This window comes from Ciona intestinalis, chromosome 2, assembly GCF_000224145.3.
Source record: "Ciona intestinalis chromosome 2, KH, whole genome shotgun sequence".
Classification (NCBI taxonomy): domain Eukaryota; kingdom Metazoa; phylum Chordata; class Ascidiacea; order Phlebobranchia; family Cionidae; genus Ciona; species Ciona intestinalis.
The window spans coordinates 2,739,913-2,763,661 of NC_020167.2; the positions used below are offsets into that span (position 1 = coordinate 2,739,913).

Genomic DNA, 23,749 nt, shown 5'->3' on the forward strand with positions numbered 1-23,749 from the left:
AAGCAGCTTTTACATTACACCCTCAATGCGCCATTATCGAAAAGTATGAGTTCGTATAAATATCTAACACAATTTAAACTATTTTGAAGCTAAATACACAGTTTGTCACATTTGTCTTTGCTCAAATATAACTATAACAATATTGTCATAGGTGGTAAAATACACAACCGATATCTACGAAAGCGTATTCACTTCTCGTAACCGAACCTGTTTAAAGACAACGTATCTCGAATCGCTTCCCAAGGATTGTCAGAGCATAAACACTATTTCTGATTCAACTAAAAGTGCAGGTTGGATTCTTAAAATTTCTTATAAACCAAACATAATATTTGTGGTCAGTTTCATTACTTTTGTGAATTTAATCTCCATATAAAAATGTGTCATTTGTGCCAGTAATTGCATACGTGTGAGTTTAAAGATCATCATAACATTTTGAACATTTTACTTCAAAACACAAATATATATGAATGTGGGGAAAGATAGGACGCCTTTTTATTCCATTTTCTCGTCACATTTGGTAGTAAACAAAGAACATTCAAAGAATTATAAAACCTTATTCTTATGACTCCTGTAGACCGTTGTTAATTGTTTAAAATTCGATCAGGATGTTTGGATATTATGTGCTAAAGGTGTCCCATCTTCCCCCACATTACTATATTTTAAAATTTTCGCCGTTAAAAAATATAAAATAGCTGAAGTAACTGACGCAGTCGGGTAAATTATAACTGCCGTTTCTTATATAGTGGGTGAAGCTATGGACGAAGAGATGTCAAAAATTACGTTTACTTACTATGGGACCTCAATTGATCAATTATATGACGTACTCAAACGCGAGTCACTTTGTGACGTCACAGTAGAAGAAATACGAAGGCAAAACGTAACCAAAGAAGAACAAGATATTGCAAGGCAATTACCCACTTTGCAAAAACTATGCAAGAAAAGTAATATATTTTCAAGTTCCCGAAAAGAGCAGATCAACGACCTGCGTTCAAATTCAAGGCAAAGGAATTGGAATATTCCCGAACCACAGCGGTATTTAAATAAAAGGTGAATTTTCTTTCTGTTTCTCGTCCTATTTGTTAGTAAACAAGGAATATTTACAAAGTGTATCTAACCGCAGCCCCGCGACCCCAAAAGAGCGTTATTAATTGTTCAAACACAGATCAGGAAATATGGAATATAGATGCTAACGGTACCCCATTTCATCCCACAGTAGTATATATAAAAGGTATTATTAAACATATTGCATGATAACTTAAACCATGTGTATACGAACACAGGCCGTGTGCCGTCGGACGTCGTCCTAATCACCAACTAAATCAATTGATGACGCAACGAAAAGAGGCGATGACGTCACTAATGAACCCACTCAACCGTCACCTGCTGATGGAGAAGATTCAGATAAAGAGAAGTCAAATAGCAAGGAGGAAAACGCTGTAAGCGGTGTATTGAGAATTATATTTTATAGTGAACATTTTAAAAATATAGGTATTGAACTAATGATGTGCTTTGTGTATTAGGAAGGAGTAAGACGGGGCATGCTTTATTCTGTTTTCTCGTCGCATTTGGTAGTAAATAAAAATGTTTACATAATTATATAACTGTAATCTAGTGATTTTAAAAAAGTATAATGAGTTGTTCAGGACACAATACGGAAATATAGGGTTTAGGTGCAAAATACCCCACTGTATTTTATATGCTTTTGCTTTACTTTACATTTTGACTTTTCCCTACGTATAATACATATCGTATGTCACACTTTTATTATTTTTCTTGACCTCCAGGCACGGGATGCTCAATACTGCGTTTCATAAATCTACCGACCCGTACGAAAAGTGGTGGTTCCACTCCAATGACCTGATGTCCAACGTAAACGTGAAGCAGGTAGACCAAACTGCCTCCAACACTTCGTTCTTCGGTAACAGCTGGATACTTGACACTGTGACGTCATCAAACAATGACGCAGGGGAGGGGATCTCTTTCACCTCAACCAAAAAAAGAACATCTGGAGATATTCTTGTTGAAAACTTGGCTGCAGTTGATACTTGGAAGTAAGTTTTTAATACTTTACAGTGAATGAATGGTTGAATGACACTTAGAGGAGTTTAACGACAGTTTTACAACCCGGGTGTCCTTTTCCATACATCTTCCCCAGCCCGAGTTACAAAGCATTAAATAAATTTATGGGTGAATGTGCTAATTATTTTTATTTTTTGCATACATTTAGACAAAGCTATCATATTTGGACAACTTATTAGCGATCACTGTGTTGAGCCAGGTCCGTTGAGTGTTTTACCCAATAAGAACACACAATTGGTAGTAGTTGCGAGAATTAAACTCGCAACGCAATCGCTCTAGTCACTATACGCCCATGGGCACGGCAAATATTTAGACAAAAAATATTTAAATAATAAAACATTGGAAAACGTCTAAAAATCTGTTCCTGTAAAACGTAGTAACCGGTGTTAAAGTAACTGTGGTACAAAGGGACACATTTTCATGTTATGTCCCGTCTTTCCCCACCCTATACTATATATATAACTTGTATAAAACTTTACTTTTTTCCGCAGGTGCCAATGCGACATTTGCACAGGTGCCTTCCTGCAGCTCAACCAAGACTTATTGGCTAGATCTAGCCCTGGTGACTTTGTTTTGAGCATGAGGCAAAGTGGGAATCGTAGCGGAAAGCCAGCTGTCAACGGTAAAAAAGGAAACCGCCGAAACTCAAAGTGGGCTGGCAAGAACAAGGACCAGCAGGACGAAGGAAAACACAGACCACGCAGTTCAATAAAACCAAAGTCGTCCAGTGGAAGCGACGGCCTAAGTAAGTCGAGGACGGCATCAGCTAAATCAAGAATCGATTCAGCAAATTCGAAACCAACATCACAAATAGCAAACAGCAACTCCACAAAGTCGAAAATTGATTCCAATCATTCAAAGTCAGACTCCAACAAGACGTCAGTTTCGAAAAAGACAGTTGACGAAACGGGAGATACGCACAATCGCAAAAGTTCTGCAAAGAAACCCAAGCCTGGCGCAAAAACCAAAAGAGGGCAACAGTATGTATTCTGTAATGCGTCGCAACTCGTTATATATTGTCGTTTCTTTTTCCAGGAAACGTCGAAATTCCAAAGTTCCGCTCAACAACGACATCTGGTGGGAAAGTTTAAGCACATATGTTACTCCCCACTGGAAAGCAAAGGCAGGCGCAAAATCACGAAGGAGTAAGTTATTTGTTAAGTGTTTACAAACCTTGCACCCTTGATGTAACGCTGCATAAAATGTAACCACCGCCTCTTTAAGGATTAACCACTTGCGTTTAAGGTGAGGAAAAATCGGACGACTCTTCACTGAATGTTGCCAATACTGACACAAACTCAATCAATGTCAACAAACTAAAAATAAGTTACAGTTTCGATCGATTAAGAAGTAAAAAAGAGAAACGATCAAGTATAACGTCACAGGTAATCTTTATATCTTAATAACGGTATGGGCTCAATAATGCTCGTCGCTGCTACTATTATGGACATGTATGTCCCCCTGGACAGGCGTAAAGAAAAAAAAATCATGCACAAAGTTACATTCGTGATAACTTGTATGCACGAGAGTGAGGTGTATATAACAGATCAGTCTTATGACAGTTGTTCTGTTGTCTTTCCGTCACATGAGGATAAAGCAAATTATCTTTAACCTTTTTAACCATATAGTATCTTACGAAACTAAGTTAGAATTTCGCATAACCAACATTAAAACTACATAGTGTAAGAATATAACAAGAATGAGAACCATTTATCATGTAAATCAAACGTGCTTTGGCTTTTTCAGGATGATAACGCCACAACTGAAATAAAAGTAGTGATAACACGTGCTGTCTCAATGAACTCGAAGGCATTGAACGCTCATGGAATTCTTTATACGTAAGTTTTTTTTGCTGGGAAAGACGCTTTAACTAACAAATATTCTAGTTCATATAGTTTTTCTAGTGTGATCTAGTCCATATTTTTTACAGCAAATTTAATGTTCATGTCGAAACTGCGTGCAGTTACATGTTGGCATGATGATGGTACAGGGGACAAATATATAAACGGAAGTTTTCTGAAAACTGGTAGAAATGAATTATAAGAATTGATTAACGCCGCTAAGTCACGATTGAACATTAAATCCTACAGCGATATTTTGATTAACTTAGTTATAATTTTTTACATTTAGTTATGTTCCGGGAGCATCGAAAGATTTCAGAAAGCTTCAACTTCCTGCTGATGTAAGAAAGTCTGGAATTCCTGGACCAGAGGTGAGCTGCATAGTAGGGTGGGGTAAAATGGGACATGTTTTTATTCTTTTTTCTCTTCCCATTTGGAATTAAACAAAGAAACCGTAGCCACGCACTAATCTAAAAGAGTACTGTTAATTATTAAAATCCGATCAGTAAATGTGGGTTCTCGGTTTTATTTTTTTTATCCCAGAGTACTATAAGTTACGATAAAAAATTAGCGGAAGTTTTTTTTACATGTTAGGACCACGTCGGTGATACTGAACAAGAAATTCTTGGGACATACCACGAAAAAGCTCCAAATACGAAAAAAACTCTGACCGACTCCGAGCACGCGTTAGTCTTTGAAACAACTATTGTGCCACCCACTTTGCCGGACAACAAACTTGAAAACTCGGACTCGAAGTGTTTTGAATTTCTGACATCCCAAAAATCCTGTGCGTTCATGGCAGATCAGAATGCTTCCCGCCAGGATGAACAACCCAGCCTCCCTTATGAAAATGAACAATTTTTCGAAACCGCCTTACCGAAGGAATTTGCAGCCCTATGCGTCGCCTCCTTGCGGTTGTTTGTGGTCAGGACCGAAACGGTGATGACGAGCAATGGTTTCAAGGTTGGTGTTGTGCAGCTGTTTGTTGTCTGTTGTATTTAATACTTTTCTAACTATCCGTGATAACAGGTCAAATTATTAAGTTAGGCTATATGTCGTCTAATGTTACATACTGTCTGTCCTCCTGTACAGAGGATATGGTTTCGAGCCTCGACGTTGCCATTATTGTGGGCGTATATGACTAGAACAGACTTAAAGGGGATCGACAATTTATTTTAAAAGTGGTACTTATACGGGTTATCCCAGTGGTCAGCCATACAAAAAATATACAGAATAGTCACCCACAAAGTCAGGTATGCGGTAACTTATAAATTGGCACAGGTTGTATATGAAATGCCCGGTCTCTCGCCAGGCGAGGATAAATATATAGCAGGGTAGAGAAGATGGGACATCTTTTCGTTTTATTTTCTCGTCCTATTTAGTAGTAAACGAAGAACATTCAAAGAATTATAAAACCGTATCCTTACGACTCCCATAGACCGAGTTAATTGTTTAAAACACGATCAGGATATTTGGACATCAGGTGCTAAAACTAAAAGTGTCCCATCTTTCCCCGCCCCAATATATTACCTTCATTCACTGTCCAATATATTTGACAGAGAGTTGACAGTCTTACGATCAACCGAACGCCGCTGTTTACATACGGAGAGGATAGTAAACAACAAAAGAAATAAGAAACCAAGTTGCTACATTATGAAATTTATTATATTACCGATAAAGGGGCTGATACAGCGGTTTAACGTCACTTAAAACAAACCACAGCGGTATACGTGTAGTAATGGAAAACCATAACACATGAGTTAAAGAAAGTGCTATATCACGCAAATTTTAAAACATATATTAAATTACTTTTTTACATATAAGTTCTTCAGTTACATTAACACAACACAGCTGGTAAAGTAGTTAATCTCGTTTTAGCGTTTATTATGAACTGTTTTGACTTAAATCATTGCTATATTAATTTCTTTTGTATGCGGTAGTTTACTCTACAGACTCAATGTGATCAGTATTCACATTAGACAAATATGCTGAATATAACACAAGCACATCAACATCATTAGTTCAGGTATCAACAAAACCACCATGCTTTTACATTGAAATCATTCACAAGTCACACAGCACACAAAAACAAAAGTGCTTTAATGTAGTTTTGGAAAATATAGTTGAAGAACAGTTTTACATATTCATAACATCATATTAATATAAGGCAAACAAAAGAAAAAGGGACCAACAAAAAAGCATTAATTGATTTACTATTCGCCTTTAGCTGATTTTTCGGGCACCTCCTCTGGAAAAACCTGTTTGAGTGGTGTCAACCCAAAGTACATGATATGCCGCTGGTAGTTCTTACTTGCACGAAACTGACCATCGGTGTTGTGGAGTCTGTCAAGAATACCAAGCACCCCATAGCACTGGTTGAATCTGAAACATGAATGATAATTGTTTTCCAGCGCTGTGGCATAGTTGTAAGCGTGCACTGTCTCCAACTTAGAAGCTGCGTGTTCAAGGCTCGCTGCTGCCACCAGTGTGGGTGATCTTAGGCAAGGCACTTAATGGCAGTTGACACAACAGTAATCACTAATGGGTTGTCTAAACTATCAACTATATAGGAAAAACAAATGCCCTCTTATGTAGTAACTTGAAAGTGAGCGTCTTCCCGCCATGCGCCAATAAAGCAAATTACATTTATTCATTTATAATGTACTAAACTAACTTCACTATTAAAATATTTTTAAAAGTAACAAATACTGGCGTGGCTGCTAAATTCATAAAATATAATTAATGATAAAGAGCTCACAAAAAACGACTCACTTGAGGTGATGGTAGTCGTGTTGCTCAGCTGATGGAAAGCTAGGGAAGTGATAACCACTGTGTGAGTTTGAGGTGTTCAGCAATGCCATTGCCATCCATAACCACATAGTAGAAACATGGCAACCAACTAAAAGTGGACCACAGAATACAGGGATGTGGTTTGAAAGCTGGGGTGGAAAAACAAGATTCACCAAGATATTATTTGCATTGTGTTGTCAGAATAAGTTATTGTTTTGATATAAGAAGATGGCATGAACTTTCTTCTGTTCTATACCATCTAATGTTACATATTGTCCATTTGCCTTTATACCAGAGATATGTTTTTGAGGCTTGTCGCTGCCACCATTGTGGGCTACTGGGCCTATATGTATACTTTGTAATTTTTCAGTTCTTGGACAGTTCTGCATTTCTTGTTTAAGATTAGTTGGATGACATATGGAGGTTGTTTATTTATTTTATTTAAAATTTATGATACTTACAATGTTTTCAATAGGATGGGAATACAGTCCGACGATGCCAATAGGAGCCGTCCATTCATGATGAACTTTGTGAACGTGTTTATATAATTTTGGGTGGTGCAGCAACCTAATAACACAACATACTTTCGGTTGGTGGCAAAACTAACAAGTAGACTAATGTACACTATTTTAGTATTTGCTAAACAAAATTGGGATAATATTAGGTTTTCTTCTTGCCAATTAGTATAAAAAGATTTCATTATCCCATTTTCATAGTAATTTAAAGTTTAAAAATACATACACAGTTATTTGACAGCGATTGAACAAGCCAGTAGCTACACTGACAGCTGGATTAAGTTAAAACCATAACATAACAAAGGAAACGATTTTCCATTGCTGCTGTTCAAAGAACTGAGTATCAGTTTGACTGGCACATCTTAGTAATTGTTATATTGTACATCGTACTATTGTTTATGGGTTGTCAATTGAATCAAGATCAAACAAACACTGACCTGTGACTGTAGTAGAACAAAACTTCCTCCACCAACACACAAGCAACAAGATGTAGAAGGACACACTGAAACGTGGGCAGTTCTGGACCACAGGACACTCCACGCCATAAAAACAGAGGGTAGCAGAGGTAAAGAAAGGCACCACCCATCACTTCATTCAGCACCACAACTAAAATGCCCTTTTTGACCTTCTTTATATCAACCTATGTATTAAGTCAACGTATGTATTAAGTCAATCTAATATCGAATCAACAAACATAGGTACAAGGTGTAGCAGAGATTGCATCAGTCTTATGGGCTTAGTGTGTTGACATTTACATGACAGAAAAGTGTAAGAGAGAGTTTATTAGTCTTATACATGGGCCTACCTGTTGACATTTATGAAATTAATGTTTGGTCATGGTATGACATTAATGTTTGGTATGGTCATGACACATTACTTACTGGAACATTCTTATCTTCTTGTATTTTGTAGGCCTGTAAAAATTTCGGTCGACCAGTAATATCCACAAAAAGGAGAAAAATATTGTAACTCCAGAATGAAACCAACGTCACAATTGCAGTACCTATAAGTATCATTATTAAAAAAGTGAGAAGAAAGGAAAAGAAAGTATTTTTAACAATAAGGGATTTTACTCATTTATATTAGTAAAGCCAATGATAAAAATCATTTCATTTGAAAAAAAAGCGAAACACATTACACTACCCACCTCCAAAGAAAAGAGATTTTTCACTTGCGAACATACTTATAAATGAAAGCCACACTGTTTGCCAAAAGTTGTGTGAGACTCCCCAAATATGTTGTAGGTGCCTGAGGTAAAGAAAACATATATTAGTTGATGTTATATCAGTTGATATATTAGTTTTTTTTTCAATTTGTTTGTGCAATTGCAATTATTAAAAAAATGCAGATTTAAATCTAGGAAAATATAATAAACCAATTGAATATATGTATTTAAAAATCATTACCAAGATAGAAAACGTGAATTAACTTACCAAGTTAATGAATTTCTAGCAGCAGCCAGCAGTAATATAGATGTTCCAACAATAAAAACTGCAGATTTCACTGAAGATCCAAAATTTCTCATCTAAAAAAGACAAAAGGAAACTGAATGTTTAGGCGCTTTAAAATACCAAGCATTTTAATTATCGACAAATACACGGGATTAAACAACTTGTAGTTATATTGATAATTTAAAACCCTGTATGCTAAGACCAACTACCTCCTATAGGTACATTCGTAAACAATACTCAAGACCTTGGCAGCATTGAACTTTTGCAAATTGCGGAAGCAATTAGCTTAAATGCCAAGTATTATAAAAGAACATAAATTTACCTGAGAAGACAGAGTTGTGGGCCTAGTACGCACGTCCATTTTAAATGAATACAACGTTCTACTGGGATGTCCGCTGGTTATATCTGCGCTTACTGCTGTAAGTGAATCAACGCTAACAACTCTTTCGTTTTTGTTCACTGCTATGCTAGGTTTGTTTACATTTTGAAGAACCTTTGATTGGTCTATTATGATTGGTTAGTTTCGCACGTGCTTCGTGACGTCATGGGGCGTGATATTTATTTATTAGATTGAATTAGCACATGACGTTGCTAGTTCGGTTCAAAACACTGTTATGTAATACTTCATTGCGGGTATTGCATAAAATTGCGCTTTAGTGAATATCCTTTAACGGTTTAGGCGTAATCTAAACTAGATTTCTATCGATATTTGGCATCCTGGGTTTTCCCACGCTATTTTATGGAGGATAAATACATATTATGTACGCCTCAGGTGTTACACCGAGTTAGAAACCAAAGCTGCAGGCCTATCGTTTAACATGAAGTTTGTGTAGTATCTTGAAGTAACCTTTAACTAAATGTACATTAAATACAGCCGCACCACAACAAGTGCGCTGAGCATGATAAGAAAACAAAGAAATTTTTTTTAAGTAAATAACAAACGAGCGGTTTTAATTGTAAAAACACGATCAGGAAATACGGTGTATACAATCTTATCCACAGTACAATATTCCGACCATAAGCAACACTATTAATTGACAGTATACAAGGACTTTTCCGTCAAAGAAAGATGCAGTAGTACAGCGCCTAAACAAAAGCGCTTAATTCGTTTAAACCAAAATTTGATAACGCCAAATTTATGGCCCTTTTGTTTTTCTTTGCAACGGTTGAGGTGTCGGTGGGAAAGCTTTGTTAACTTTCATGTTCATTGAGTCACTTTCAGAGAGGAGTGTTTGTTGTGTCTACAAAATACGATGACTTATTTCAGATATATGATGTTGCCTCGAATATTATTGTTCGTCTATCGCAAATAGAATTTATAACGCAAACCGCAAATAATAAAATATTGCAGAGTATTTATTACTTTGAATTTTTCCCAAGCTGTTTAAACGGGTATATCCCATAAGTTCTACAGCAAACTTAACGTTTATACTGAATAGGGTCTTGTCAATTAGACGTCAGACCGTCTAGGGAATGGTAAATCCACACGTAGACTATTAAGCTGCAATATTACATAGGTAAAATTTGTTACGCTAGGTTTGTGTCTACTGGGGCGCTTCGTACATCAAACAGGTAGCGATTGATCCAGGGTTGTTATTACGTCACCTGGGACCAGTTATTGTTGTTGACTAGTATGAGCAGTCTCGGAGCATCGAATTGGCTGTGGCCATCAACCAATTGCCTACGGTGACCACACTAAACTTCAGTTTATATCCGCAGGAGTATTGTAACGCGGTAATAGGATCGGTCGTGTACAGCGCGTGTCTGACGCGAAACTTGTCGTGGATCAGTGTTTAATGTACAAGCTGTCGCTCGCGAAAGCGCGTGCTCATATAATTCTTCATAAACAAACGGAAGAGTTAGGGTTGCATGAAAGTTCAGTGAAGAAATGGTGTATAAAATCGACGCCAGTTGATCTTTTTAGTCAGTGCGAGAAGTTTTCGACGCACGCTTCAATGATTTCGGTCTTGTTACTTCTTTTGCAGAAGTGGCATAAAGCGGCGTAAGGCGAGGAATTTAGCCCGAAGACAAACGTGGCGCCGAAGTTGAAACCTTCTTGATTTGCTTCGTTGGTTTGTTCTCTTGCTTCGCCTATAGTGGTCACAGTCGAGCGCACACGCGCTTGCTTTCTAAAGGCGCTGATTAGGCTTGCTTTTCTGTCGCCTGCACTTTAGAGCAGTTGGTGTTACGACAGTGCACAGTGGCTAAGACGTTGGTTATATTATACCGCGCGAGGGGTTTAGAGTATTAGTTTTGCCACACAAGCTGTTTATGGAGTTGGCTGACTGGTGGTTTCAGCCAGGAGCGATGATATAGTTAGCAAACAACACATCCAAAGTCATATCGCTTATGAACTAAGTAAATCTTGACGAACTAGGCGGGTACATCGTTTTGGATTATCACAGATCAGAAACACATGTGTAAGAAACAGAGTCTCTTTAAGTTAGCCTAGTTTGCATGGCAAAGGATGTTCTATTACATATGCTTGCGAGTAAATACTTTGTCGGAATTTTAATGCGAATCGAGAAACGCCCTTTGACGTCACGTGTTTCACTTAAGACATATCTCCAGCAAGGCGTCTTAAGTTGCAGTTCATGATATTTTACGCATGTTACAGTTTCCAAGCATTAAAAGAAGGTTTCCCGCACTTTTCTTAGGTTTCTTTTTACCGAAGTTATTTAGTGCTTAAAAGAATCTAACGTTACAAAGATCTAAGTGATTCAAAGCTAGAATAAACAAAGTTGATTGTTATAGCCACGTGAGTGTGTGGTGCTGATTTCAAGTTTTTCTGATTACGTGACTCGACGCGCTGTAGTCTATGGGGTCGGGATAGACTCTTTAAAATTAAATATGCAGTGAATCGATCTCAGCATAGTCTTAAGTCATTGTATAAGGCGACTGATATATAATACAAAACCTTAATCAATAAATTCGTGCTATAAAGTTTCAATTTTCAAATGCTATTTTTCTAATTTAGGCAAGGGGCCAGTTTATTTTAATATTTTGCAGAAGTAATATGTCCTCTTCAGCGAATGTTGACGTCCGAAAACGTTTGAATATATTTTTTAATTACAGGCGTTGTCTTAGACCGAGTTAGATTATCATGACTGTTTACCGTTTATACATGCGCTTACCATTTTAAACTGAAAATTCCCCACTTTGCAAAACCCGAATAAAAAGCACGACAACACGATTTATTCAGTTTATGTAACCAATATAGTATGGAGGGGTAGAATGAGACATGTTTTCATCTTCTGTTTTCGTTTTATTTGGTAGTAAACAAAGATCTTTCAAAGAATCACATAACCGCTTCCTCGCGACTCAAAAAAACTATATTAATGTTCCAAAACACGATTAGGAAATATTGGATTTGGGCGCTAACGCTATCCCAAATTACCCCACAGTGCTATACATACAGTTAAAGTAACATTATTATATTCTTTTCAAATAAAACAATCCTATATAAAACCGCTTCGCTTGCAATGCAAATTAACTCGCTTCAGTAGCGTTGAATGAAAACTGATCGGTTGGCTTCGCAGTTAAGCCGTTGCAGTGTTTTGCAGAATGGCCTCTTGACACGTGACGTTGAACTCCGTTCCCCCGTGTGAATTGCGCTGACATCAAAACGGAAATTATTTGCTCATGTTGCCGCTCTCGACCGTTTACCGCCTACACCACACCGATCCTTGGCTTACTATGTTTGGGTATTCGTAATCACTCCAGTGTAAGGCATAGCTTGTACAGCTGTTATTGGTCGCTTTGCGTTGTTTGTTGTTTGGGTTTTATACTACAGAGATTTAGGAGTTGCTGGACAGAAATGTTTCAGCTGAGATTGCAGTTAGTCAAAAGTATAGAGATAGACCACTGTGTTTGTGTTATTTAACTTGTCTAATTATACTTTTTGTGTAAAGCTTGTTGTTTGCATTGCACCTCACAGTCATTTGCACTTTAGCTTTTTAGACGTAGTTTCCAGTAAACACGTTGGTAACACCACGATTTCATGACCACATGCATTCGCTGCAGAGACGCTCAAGTCGATGTCGCTTAACCTAAACATTAAATGCATGCGGTGAATTAATTTAAAATGACGTAAGGGACACGGTTACGTCATTTTGATGCAGTGGCCTTGGCTGATCTTTAATCATTTTGCAGCAGACAATTTTATAGAGCGTACACATAGGCCTAATGGATGCATATTTTGAAAAGGCACGAGTATTCTATTACTTGACATGTTATTATATCGAAAGCCATCATTCTTATAACATATTCACCAAAGTGTAGTTGTTTCCTTGCAGTTTTTCGCGTTAAGTTGTGTTTTAATTAAGAAAATCAACAAAGTGTTTCCGTTTGTATTGCACTGAAATCAACAACTTTCAAACATGGGAAGCCTGTTCTCCAAAAACAAGGGAAAGAATGAAGGTAATTCAAGTTATAGCTTACTGTTGTGATTACCCGATAAATTAAGAGTAATTGGTCGTTAATGTATTTCATCAGATATATTTTGTTGGGTGCTATCTTATAAATGAAAACAAACGAATGCAGTAACTAACTTAATATGTACCATACACGAAATTACTTTATCCTTTAAATTTTGTTAATATATTTTTTGTGTCGTTCAATTTAAACTTTGTTTATAATGTATTGAAATCCATTTTAATTTCGGTTTGCAAAAGGGACCGTTTTGACAGTGTGTTTTTTTGGGAGCTATCTGCTTCTGTAATTATCCCCCTTGAAAGGGCGATTAACATACATGTGTGGGCGAAACATGTAATGCTGTTTACCTTCTCTGAAAGTACGAGGTGTAATTTATAAGTTGCATTGTTGAAATTGCTCAAATATTTGAAAATGATTACAACAATTATAATACCGTTTGCGTTCTGTTGTTACTGGCAGCCGCCGGGAGGAAAAGAAATGCAAATTTGATGATCTAATGCATATTATTGTTGTGCGCAATGATACATGATCACATTTGGTAAATGTATGTTGTTAACTATAAAACAAATAATATTCGAGTTAGTGATCCAATGGCTTGTATGTGACAGTTGTATAGTAGGGTGGGGGAAGATGGGACACCTATTCGTTCTATTTTCTCGTCCCATTTGGTAGTAAACACGAAACATTCAAAGAATTACACAACCGTATCCTCACGACGCCCAAAGACCGTTGTTAATTGTTTAAAACACGATCCGGATATTTAGATATTATGTGCTAAACGTGTCCCATCTTCCCCTACCCTACTATATATAGTACTATGAGGTAAGATGGAGCATCTTTAGCACAAAATATCCGAATATCCTAATCGTTAAACAATTAAGAACGGCCTATCAGAGTCGTAAGGATGCGGTTTTATAATTCTTTGAATGTTCTTTGTTTACTACTAAATGGGACGCGAAAAGAAATGAAAAGGTGTTCCGTCTTCCTCCAGCCTACTATAAATTTAATTATATTGCAAAATTGAGAAATTTGTGTTAGTTTACGACGCCGTTAATTAAGCAACTATAACAACCGTGATAAACAAACTACTTTTTCGTTAAGGCATTTGTATTTGAAATGTGTTCTATAAATAGTTCTAACTGGTTGCTTACACGGGCTGCTCACGTACAAGCTTTAACTGTAGACTTTTCAGACATATAGACCTGCTTCACGTTGTTGCTTAATAGCAACAAACCTAACAAGTGGCGTTTACGTTTACAGACGATATTGATTTAAGCATCACTTCAGAACAACTCGACAGACGCACATGTGTTGCGTCATGACCTACTCAATAATGTATTGGCTTGGTTATGGTTGCGCTACATATCCTTATAAAAAGACTCATAGGACCTTGTAACGTCTAATAATCTGCTAAATTTACGCAATATTGCTGCCAGGCAGTTTATACGATTTTTGTATGGTCTTGTCTCTTTTACTTTACTTCAGGCGTCAATGGCCCGACAGGGAAAGTAAAAAAAACTCGGTAAGCGACGGAAAGAACAGACAAGTACGTGACAGCGTACACATCTATCAAGATATAACTTCTGTAGTATAAAATAGGTTACCGTACGATTTACTGTGTCTATCTACCCTCAGCATAGGTCTTATAAAAAAATCAAAACTTACGACGTTGAAGTTAAAATCGGAATAAGTTAATTTTGATTAATAAGGAAATTTGGTTCCGGTAGGTGGCGATAGCGACTTGTATTTTCTTTGTATTCCAAAATCGTTCAACTGATTTAACATACGCAACGAAGTATATTGCGAGCAAAGTAATTAAAAAAAACAAATTTAAAACAAAAATCAAGCAGATTTGCGGACAAAAACTTTGTTTTAAATGAGCACGTTCAATTTTGTACGTTTTTGCTGGCCCTTCGGCCAACACCCACATAAAAAAAGAAGTAAATTCGATTCCCCCGCGCACACACTCAAAAAGAAAGTTGTAAACAGAACAAATTAAAATAAACCTGTTCATGCAAAATATTTTATTAAGTTGACTTAAAAGTAAAAGTTGTATTTAATTATTGCCATTAAACCAGTTTTCTTTATTACCACTTTCGTTTCATAGTGTTTTATTTGTTAAATGTTGCAATAAAACTGTAATGTGGGTTTGATTGCGCACTTGTCGGACTTTCAAAATAAAATCCGCATGATTGATTGTGCAATGCTTTTCGTTGAACTGAAGCATATTAAACCAGTTAATTTTAACTGTTTGCAAATATGCGTGCAGCGTTCGTTGAAGCCTGAACATTAACGACCTTAGATCTCTTCGATCATTGAGTTTCGTTTGAAAACGGAAGCGGTCAAAAGTCTGTTCATTGTATTTCGGTGATAATGAATTTCCGTATTTTTAGTTCATAGGAGCAATGTTCTATTTTTGTGACATGCTATGGAGCTGGAACGCGGTTCGGTGGCCGTGACGTATATACGAAAGTAACGTAACGCGAGACAGATCTCGTATTTGCCCAAACTAGGCGAGTCTGCGCCGACAGTTAGAATGTGCCTCAAACGCGCTTCGCCATATGTGGCAATAAAGCTTTCTGTGATGCTACAATCGCTATGTGGTTACGCTTCATTGATGCTGGTTAATGTATTTGATAAGCAGGTTCGGAGAAAACGCCGAACAAGGATTTAAGTCACTCCTAATAAATTCGATGTATTCGAATACTTCGCCAGTTCTGGCGGTTTTGTTTTTATGTGCGGACCGTGCGATTTTCGCATATCAGAGTGAAGGCGTAACAAAACAATTTATTCGAGTCGCAGATTTGTTTAAACTGTGTTTCTGAATTTATTCTTAACCGAATCTATTTTTAACAATTCCGAGGCACGCATACTGTAACCGTATAACGCATTATCAAACCCGACAAGCATAGCAAAACGCCGGAGTATGCGCATGCGCAAAGCGGTCGAGGAAAGAAGTCGCCTTCTCTCCCGTATAGCGTCATCGGAATGCGAGTATATCGAGCATCGCTTGTCCTGTTCGCTGCCATAGGCACTTCTGGTCAGCTTGCAGAAAGGAGATCGCAATTTTACACAAATGGAAAAAGTTATGAACATTTTCGCTTGCAAAAGTTGCCAGATATTCTAAAAGAATGTGCAGTTTCAAATTTATAAGTCTACGAAGGTTTGCTTATCGTTGGTCTTGTTCGTTGTAAGCGATTTGCCTGATTTAGTTTTACGACTAAACTTCTAGTTATTTCAGCCGTACTTTACGCCTCAACAAATGTGTACATACGTCACACTATATTTCCTTTTCCCTTCTTATTTGAATAGGAAGATATCTTAAACCGGTTTAAATTTGTGATTGTGTTAAATACGTGTTATTTGTGTATAATCGCTACACTGTCACCAAACTTTCATTGTTATCTATATATAAAATGGATAAGATAACAGGCGCAAATATTAAGTAATAGGTGGCAGTAGATTTGTATAAGAAGTTAAAGCAAAACACCGAACACCAATTTTCTCTTTACATGAATGCGTCATTAGGTTTCTAAACTCCCAGTAATGAAATACATGCGCAGCTAAGCTTATGCGTGTAAGTAGGTTGCAATAAAGATTTCAACACGGACTTAATAACACAGTTCAGCTGGGTTCTTTACCATAAACATAAGCTTTCACAGCAAGGAATGAAAGTAATTGTTAATCTGATTACGTCATGGTATCCCATGACTATGTAAACTGCTGAGACGAAGAATTAGTTGTTTGTTCTTTGTTATAAAGATCATGTACTTTTGGTTATAAACCACAAGCGGACTTTCCATTTAGTAAAAGGTCGCATAAATGCAACAGCTAAACCAGTCACCAGTATAACGTTGAGTTGGATCTGCTACTTGCGATTGAGAAAGTAAAGTTAATAATATTTACCACACACAGTGAGCAAACATTCCGATAACGAGATAACGTTTCGTGTATAGGCGGCAATTGATATGTTAGTGCCTTTGCTATAAATTGGGAATGTGTGTCGCAAAACTAACATATTACGTCATCGTATACTTGAATGGATAAGTTCGTTTTCGGCCCTTAAACTTCAAGGGTTTTATTTTTCGACTTTCTCAGAGTAACTGTCACTATACAGCAATATGTTGATTAAACGAATAATCAATTAGTAATATGATGAATTCATTGCATCCAATTAAAAGCACATCGGGAACCGGTTAGAATTTTTATTAATGTTTGGTTATTTGCGAAACAAATTTTGCGGCTTTTCGCCCTTCTATATCCCTCATACTCGGTACTATATCTGGCATTAATTTCTCACTGCTATTCCCGCCCGACGTTTAACAACTCTAGTAAATGTTTAACCCAGGAACCCACTTTGTGAGTGGAGGCAGGTAAATGGCAAAACCGATAATACAAAGTTTAAGTTGTGCCGCTCATATATATGCGGGCACGCCCTTGTTTTAATAAGATGTTTGACCGCGGACAACGCACACAGTGATAACGCTGCATCTGAATCAACTTTCAAAAATAGATTTCCACGGTTGGTTACCTTTAATACAAACCGTGTATTTGGGATATTGTATAGTTCTAACCATTTAATAATAATAAGTGGAGCCTTTTGTTTAGATGTATTAGTCGGGTAACAACCGCGCACAATCGCTGTGCGGGTTTGCAGTACAGGTGTTCACGTAACATCACCGTATAATCACTCACTGTTTCACTAATATATTCCAAACCTATTTAGCTATTCATTAGCAGGAAGGATATGATGACATCACCACGCTATCCGTATATAAACGAACAAAGTTCTCCTTTATTGATTAGCATACCATAGTTATACGCCGTGTTCTTTGAACGCGGAGGTTTAAAATGTCATTTAGTCAGCGAGCGGACTTTATCATTTTATTCGTTGTGCTGATTGTGCAGCAAAGTGAATAAGTGCTCCGGAAACTGACTTCTAATTTCTGTAGCAAAGTTCATTTAACTGAACCAAAACCGTGAATATATATATCTGATTAATTCATTTGTCGCAGCTTTTAAGTCAGCATAAATCGGGAGTCTTTTTGTCAGTCAAGTGTAGTTTCCCTGTAAAGTCAGCAGTTAAGTCTCACGTTTACGCAAGAAAAGACTGCTGAATGGCCGGTTCTTTGTTCAGTCTTGTTCATTGTCCCTTTTCAAGTATCTGCTTAAAAGCAACCGGTTAAGATAAAGCCATTTAGTCTTGTTTAAGTCGTAAGTGTATTCCATTTGAACTGATTTAACTTTTAGGTGGCAAAGGCAAAAAAAAGTCGGATTCTGAAACTGACCCAGCATCAGGCGAAAACGCAAAGGAAGAACCAGCACAGGATCAACAAAAGGTAGAAGAAAAAACCGAAGAACCAAAGCAAGAGGAGGATAAACCAGCAGAACAAGAAGAACAGAAAGTGCCAGAAGAGCAAACGGAAGAAACTCCACAGCAAGAGGTGTGTGTTTGTTTAAGTTAATGACGTCGTGGTGTCAACACAACTTAGTTGGAACGGCCTTTCTCAACAAGTGAACAATATTTACGTCATTCACAGCAATCAACAACACCAGAAATGGCAGACAAACCTAAGATGACTGAAGTTACTGAGTTCGACAAGAACAAGCTCAAAGGGACCCAAACGCAAGAAAAGCAAGCTCTTCCGACTAAAGAACGTAAGCCTGTTATTTTAGTTTTGTATTAATTGTTGCTATCACAGATATTTTGCCTCTGATAAAAAAAAAACTTGTGACATTTGTTTTTGTAACTTGGGCACCGAAAAGCAACGAAAGAAAGCAGTTAAAACGTTTATTAAAATTTTAATAACTACTGTGAACGCATCGAAAACAGTTTAGCATATTTGGGTTAAATACCAGACGTCATGGTGTTTTAACTATCACGTATAATGCCTTTGTTTGCTTGTGAGCACGAAAGAGTCTGGTTCCGTGATTGTTATGTTTTGCGATTGCCAGTTTACTGCGAAAAAGAGTAGTAACTGCGTTTGGTCAATGTAATGCGATTATCGCTTTCAGCATACACTGTAATTAAGGATTTTGGTAATACTTAAACTCCATATATAACCTTCTATTTTGCAGAATTAATGGACGAGAAGTCTCGTGCTGAAGCGGCAAGTTACGACCATAGCCAGATGAAGCATGTCGAGCCAGCTGAGAAGAATACGTTAAAGGATGGTATGTAATTGCAGATTCAACGAGATACGGTCCAGTGATGCGTATCCTTTCACGCTATAAACCATGCGCCCATAACAACTGTAGTACGAAGTATAATTCTTAGCGGAGCAAGTGGTTAAACTTGAATACACTGGTATTGTATATTCTTAAGCCATATTGGTAGCTTTTTATAAATAGCTTAACAAAGCGCTCGTTTCTGCTGACCGCGCTGCCCGCAAAATAAAACTATTGAACGCTTGGGGCGAATTGGCTTCAACATTCGCTCGCTCTGTATGTTATAATGTGCCACCATGTAAGGCTAGATAAACGTTCATAGCTGGAATCGATCATGGTAAACAGTTTATGCTAGGGCAACATCTGTTGATTGTACAGCGCTCTTAAGCTCTATTTTGACGTCATTTTTTCTGAGCTTACTATTTAAGCTCTTACGCAAATCCTACTTAATGCACTCGCAATCGAGTAAATATGCACAGTAGTCTCACTCATTAAAAATGTGTAAAAAAGTGGAGCTGTAAATTCTACAATAGTTTACGGTGCGCCGAAAACATGGATGGAATTTTGAAATGCCTTCCAACCACTGGAATGCTGTTCTGTTAAACACGTTCCAAAAATACACGGGAGTCCAATGTTTTTAACACACAGTGGTATTTCCGTTAAAATAAACCATACGTGTGCGCGTTTAGCTTGTTGAAACATAAAAATGTGCAATGTGGAGAAAATTCTATCTCTGCTGTACGAAAACATATTATTCAAAATAAATGATGTAATGTTAAGGATTTTAGTTCAAGTACCTCATTATCCTATTCTGTAGTTTTATGTTTAAACATGTAGACTGTAGTGCGAAGTCAAGTCCAGTTCAATAGGTTCGTAATCTATGTGTTACACACAGTACGACTGGTACGTCGCTGAGCAGCGATGTCTAAACGTCTGAACATAACGACAGTATATGGTACACAAACAAATCCTAATTCGGACTATAGCTGTGATAAATGATAACGTTACATTTTTCTTGGTTTAAACCCACCGCGAACGATCAAGTGTTTAATATGATTGATGTCCAGATTACCTTCGGGAGAAACTGCCAGGGCAGGTTGCATCGGTAAACAAAGAGAGTCTCAAGCATGTGGAGACACAGGAGAAAAATCCATTGCCTTCTGGAGCAGGTGAATGCAGCACTCGCTTTTTGTTCGTATAAAGATCATTTTAAAGAACTGTTGTTTTTGTTCTCTAATTTCATCCTTTATTGTTTTAATTAATCTGATTTTCGGTACTGTATTCCTTACCGAAGTAGTTTTTGATAAGTGCTGACTGGTGTTCACAACATTTGTGTTATAAACCTCGCTGCTACTTTGATGCAATTTATAAAATCTGCAACATTTCTTAACTTTACGTTCCTGTATGCAGATATTGCTATTGAAAGGGCCCCGTCCGACGCTGCTAACTTTCCACACGAAAAGCTCAAACACGTTGAAACAAAGGAAGCTCAGGTTCTTCCTTCTAAAGAAGGTAAACTACAAATTAAATATAAAACATTTTACCGTGTAGTGGTTTGGGGTAAAATGGTACAAGTTTGTTGTAGTAAACAGAGAGTATATAGAATTACACAACCATATCCTCACAAATCAAAAGAGCGTTGTTATTTAAAAGCATATTGAAACATTGAACACATAATTCGAAAAATCTTATATATTTGTGCTAAGTTGGCTGATAACTGTATTCCATCTTACACCACAGTACTATATAGTAGGGTGTGGGAAATTGGGACACCTTTTTATTCTATTTACTCGTCCCATTTGATAGTAAACAAAGAAATTTCGTATCCTCACGACTCCCATAGATCGTTATTAACTGTTTAAAACACAATTAGGGTATTTCGATAATATGTGCTAAAGGGTCCCATCTTTCCCCACCCTACTATATGTCACACATAGCATATGTTGTAACATCGCGTCAACATATAATGTTCCTCAAGCAAGTGTGGTAAAAACAAAATGATTTTAACCTTTCATGCACCCTACATATTCTTTTGAAATTTACAATTGATCAAATGCAACTAGAATACCCACCTGGTCAAGCAATGCTAACCGTTTCTTGTACTGTAAGCAAAATATTTGCTTAATCTGGTTTCTTTCGCAATCAGACTATGTAAACGTGGTGCTGGATTTTAACCATAAAATTTGTATTTATTTACTAACAGTCATGTTTGAATGATGTTAATTTAACCTTCTTTAGCACCGAAAGCTTTATAGTTTATTACTCTTTCGTAGTTTTAATTTACGATTAATCAGACAAAAAAAGTAGTTTGACATAATTTTACCCTACGCCAGATGTCGCTCAAGAGAAGACGATTCGTGATATTGGATTATTCAAGCGTGACTCGCTAAACAAGATCGAGACACAGGAGAAGAACACACTGCCCACTAAGGAGAGTAAGTTACCTGGAATTAATCATCTTTTGTTTAATATAGTCTTTTATATCTCACCCGGGGTGGTATTATTGTCTACCAACTAAATTAGTCGCCGCATGAATTAGCTTTTTAGTCGCCCTGACTAAAACTTAATGATGAGACACCTTTTTAATCCATTATCTCGTCCCATTCGATCGTAAACAAAGAATATTCAAAGAATTATAAAACCGTATGCTCACAACTCCCATATAGACCGCTGTTAACTGTTTAAAATACGGTCAGAGTATTTGAATGTTAAGTGGTAAAAGTGTCCCATGTTCCCCTACCCTACTATAAAACGTTTCATTAGGCGAAGCTTTCGCATAAGTGCAGCGATCCAGTCAAACCATGATGACCAACTATTAGGCGCAGCCCAGGGGTTGAGAAGCACTGCAATATGGCATCGAATAGAAAGTGAAATATAAGCGGCGCCATGCTTTAAAATTAATTGGCTGCTTAGTATGCCGGACTTCATATAATTTGCAATGAGTTCTTGTTACACCTAGTAATCTTGCTTTTATAATCACTATATGTGGGTTGCATAATTGCGTCTTACGTTCATGGTTAGGAATACTTAGTTTAGAACACACCCAGTAAAATCTTACGGCCAGCACACCACACCTGTGATTCCGTATGCCGTTCTTTACCCACCAATAAAATCGACTATTCGGTTTCTAATAAACATTTCCTATTTTGTAGCAATCGAAGAGGAAAAGCGGGAATCTGCATAAAGCATGACAACCTGCCCCGACCGTTCGATGACTTTTCCAATATTGAAGTGAAACTTTTTTTCTCCAAATTGACAGCTTTTACTTACATTCGGACCTGTAGTTCACATTCCATACAATGACGTCACGTACACAGTTCTTTGTAATAAGTCGTATGACGTCAGCGGTGCAATTGTTTTTTTTTGTTAATAATTTCCAATTACCGCAGTTTGATTATGTGCGTCAATACTTATGCAGTTAGTATGTCGCAATTGTCACAGAAAATCTGGCGTGTATGCTCCTACCAGTGCTCGCTTGTTTGGCCGCTTGAAGGCGCGTATAACAATTGATTCTCTCTATGTACATACAAGTATATTACACTATATTTCGTATTGAATCTACAGAACCGCTTTCGGCAATTTAGAATGAACATTTAATTCCTTTTCGATGAATAAACGAGCTAAATAACAATAAATGTTAACCTCGCCTTTATTTTTGTGTTTGATAAAGTTCTTAACGTCTTGTACGGCTAAGTTGCGTATTAAGAACAGCTGTTTGTTTTATTAACCTAGTTTATTGCTACTTGCCCATTAGAAACTTAACGCGACGAACAGAAAATGTCCGTGACTTATAGAATGTCCGTGACGAAAATGTCTTGTGGCGAACATGAAATGTCCGTAGTTGACATAGAATACTGTAAGAGACCTAACATGTTCAAATGGCATAAAAAGAAAGGCCGCGACGAACATATAATGCTCATAACGGACATCGTTTTTTATACTTGGATGGGGGAAGACGGTACACCTTTAGCACACAATATCTAAATATCCCGGTCGTGTTTTAAAAAATTCTCAACGATCTCTAAGAAGTCGCGAGGATACGGTTTTATAACTTTTTAAACATTTTTTTTGTTTACCATCACTGAACGACGCGAGAAAATAGGGTAAAAATGTGTCCTATCTTCTCCCACGTGACTATATAATTGATTGCATGTAACCTGTTTAATCATCGCGTGGCACGACAGCGATAGTCGTTACACCACGGGTGTTCTGATGAAACACTTCTGCCCGCTTACAAGTAACCACATAATTATGTAAATTTGTAAGTAATTTTTATTTTTTGTATATGACTGCCCTTTTTGGACAAGCAATAAGGAGCCACTAGGTTGGAGTGATTGCCATTACGTGCGCTGCCAACATGAGTAGCAACGACGAGTCTTGAACCCGTTACCTATACGTTAGAGGCAGGGTACATAGCGACTGCCACTGCGTCGTTTCTCGCGACTACAAAAGAATGTAAAGTGCAAAAAAT

General features: G+C 37.3%; 3 protein-coding genes across 5 annotated transcripts in view; 2 read left to right on the plus strand and 1 right to left on the minus strand.

Annotated features, from left to right (window-relative positions):
- The window catches only part of LOC100180673, an 8,319-nt gene extending 2,621 nt beyond the window's left edge, over positions 1 to 5,698 (plus strand). Inside the window, exons 4-14 of one of the 3 annotated variants that reach the window (XM_026840773.1) lie at positions 152 to 290; positions 744 to 1,047; positions 1,281 to 1,436; positions 1,785 to 2,051; positions 2,571 to 3,059; positions 3,115 to 3,224; positions 3,325 to 3,464; positions 3,826 to 3,917; positions 4,210 to 4,291; positions 4,515 to 4,883; positions 5,480 to 5,698. In XM_026840773.1, the coding sequence (XP_026696574.1) occupies positions 152 to 290; positions 744 to 1,047; positions 1,281 to 1,436; positions 1,785 to 2,051; positions 2,571 to 3,059; positions 3,115 to 3,224; positions 3,325 to 3,464; positions 3,826 to 3,917; positions 4,210 to 4,291; positions 4,515 to 4,883; positions 5,480 to 5,554 (2,223 nt within the window). In that variant the 3' untranslated portion in view covers positions 5,555 to 5,698. Of the gene's footprint in view, positions 1 to 151; positions 291 to 615; positions 1,048 to 1,280; positions 1,437 to 1,784; positions 2,052 to 2,570; positions 3,060 to 3,114; positions 3,225 to 3,324; positions 3,465 to 3,825; positions 3,918 to 4,209; positions 4,292 to 4,514; positions 4,884 to 5,479 lie in introns of those variants that run through there. The other 2 variants (XM_026840774.1, XM_018817427.2) reach the window with 2 other exon arrangements.
- Positions 5,567 to 9,173, minus strand: LOC100178307 (fatty acid hydroxylase domain-containing protein 2). Its single transcript, XM_002127317.4, has 8 exons — positions 8,999 to 9,173; positions 8,659 to 8,750; positions 8,373 to 8,473; positions 8,107 to 8,228; positions 7,663 to 7,865; positions 7,172 to 7,277; positions 6,693 to 6,859; positions 5,567 to 6,302 (listed from the first exon to the last, which is right to left on the minus strand). The coding sequence occupies exons 1-8, from the start codon at positions 9,035 to 9,037 to the stop codon at positions 6,134 to 6,136; spliced, it is 999 nt and encodes a 332-aa protein (XP_002127353.1). The 5' UTR covers positions 9,038 to 9,173; the 3' UTR covers positions 5,567 to 6,133.
- A 3,799-nt stretch (positions 9,174 to 12,972) lies between these two features.
- On the plus strand, positions 12,973 to 22,913 carry thymosin beta (thymosin beta homologue). Its single transcript, NM_001100435.2, is given in 8 exon segments — positions 12,973 to 13,095; positions 18,361 to 18,554; positions 18,651 to 18,768; positions 19,189 to 19,284; positions 20,346 to 20,447; positions 20,689 to 20,790; positions 21,612 to 21,713; positions 22,431 to 22,913. Coding segments are annotated over 8 exon segments (786 nt in total). The 5' UTR covers positions 12,973 to 13,055; the 3' UTR covers positions 22,463 to 22,913.
- The last annotated feature ends 836 nt before the right edge of the window (positions 22,914 to 23,749 follow it).

What these genes read in the sequence shown, in the direction of transcription:
- LOC100178307 (XM_002127317.4), bottom strand. Translation starts at nt 9,037, where the DNA reads ATGGACGTGCGTACTAGGCCCACAACTCTGTCTTCTCAG. An exon ending in AAGAAGATAAGAATGTTCCA is followed by an intron (nt 7,866 to 8,106) that starts GTAAGTAATGTG and finishes CTTAATACATAG; the next exon opens with GTTGATATAAAGAAGGTCAA. An exon ending in TTGTTCTACTACAGTCACAG is followed by an intron (nt 7,278 to 7,662) that starts GTCAGTGTTTGT and finishes TTGTGTTATTAG; the next exon opens with GTTGCTGCACCACCCAAAAT.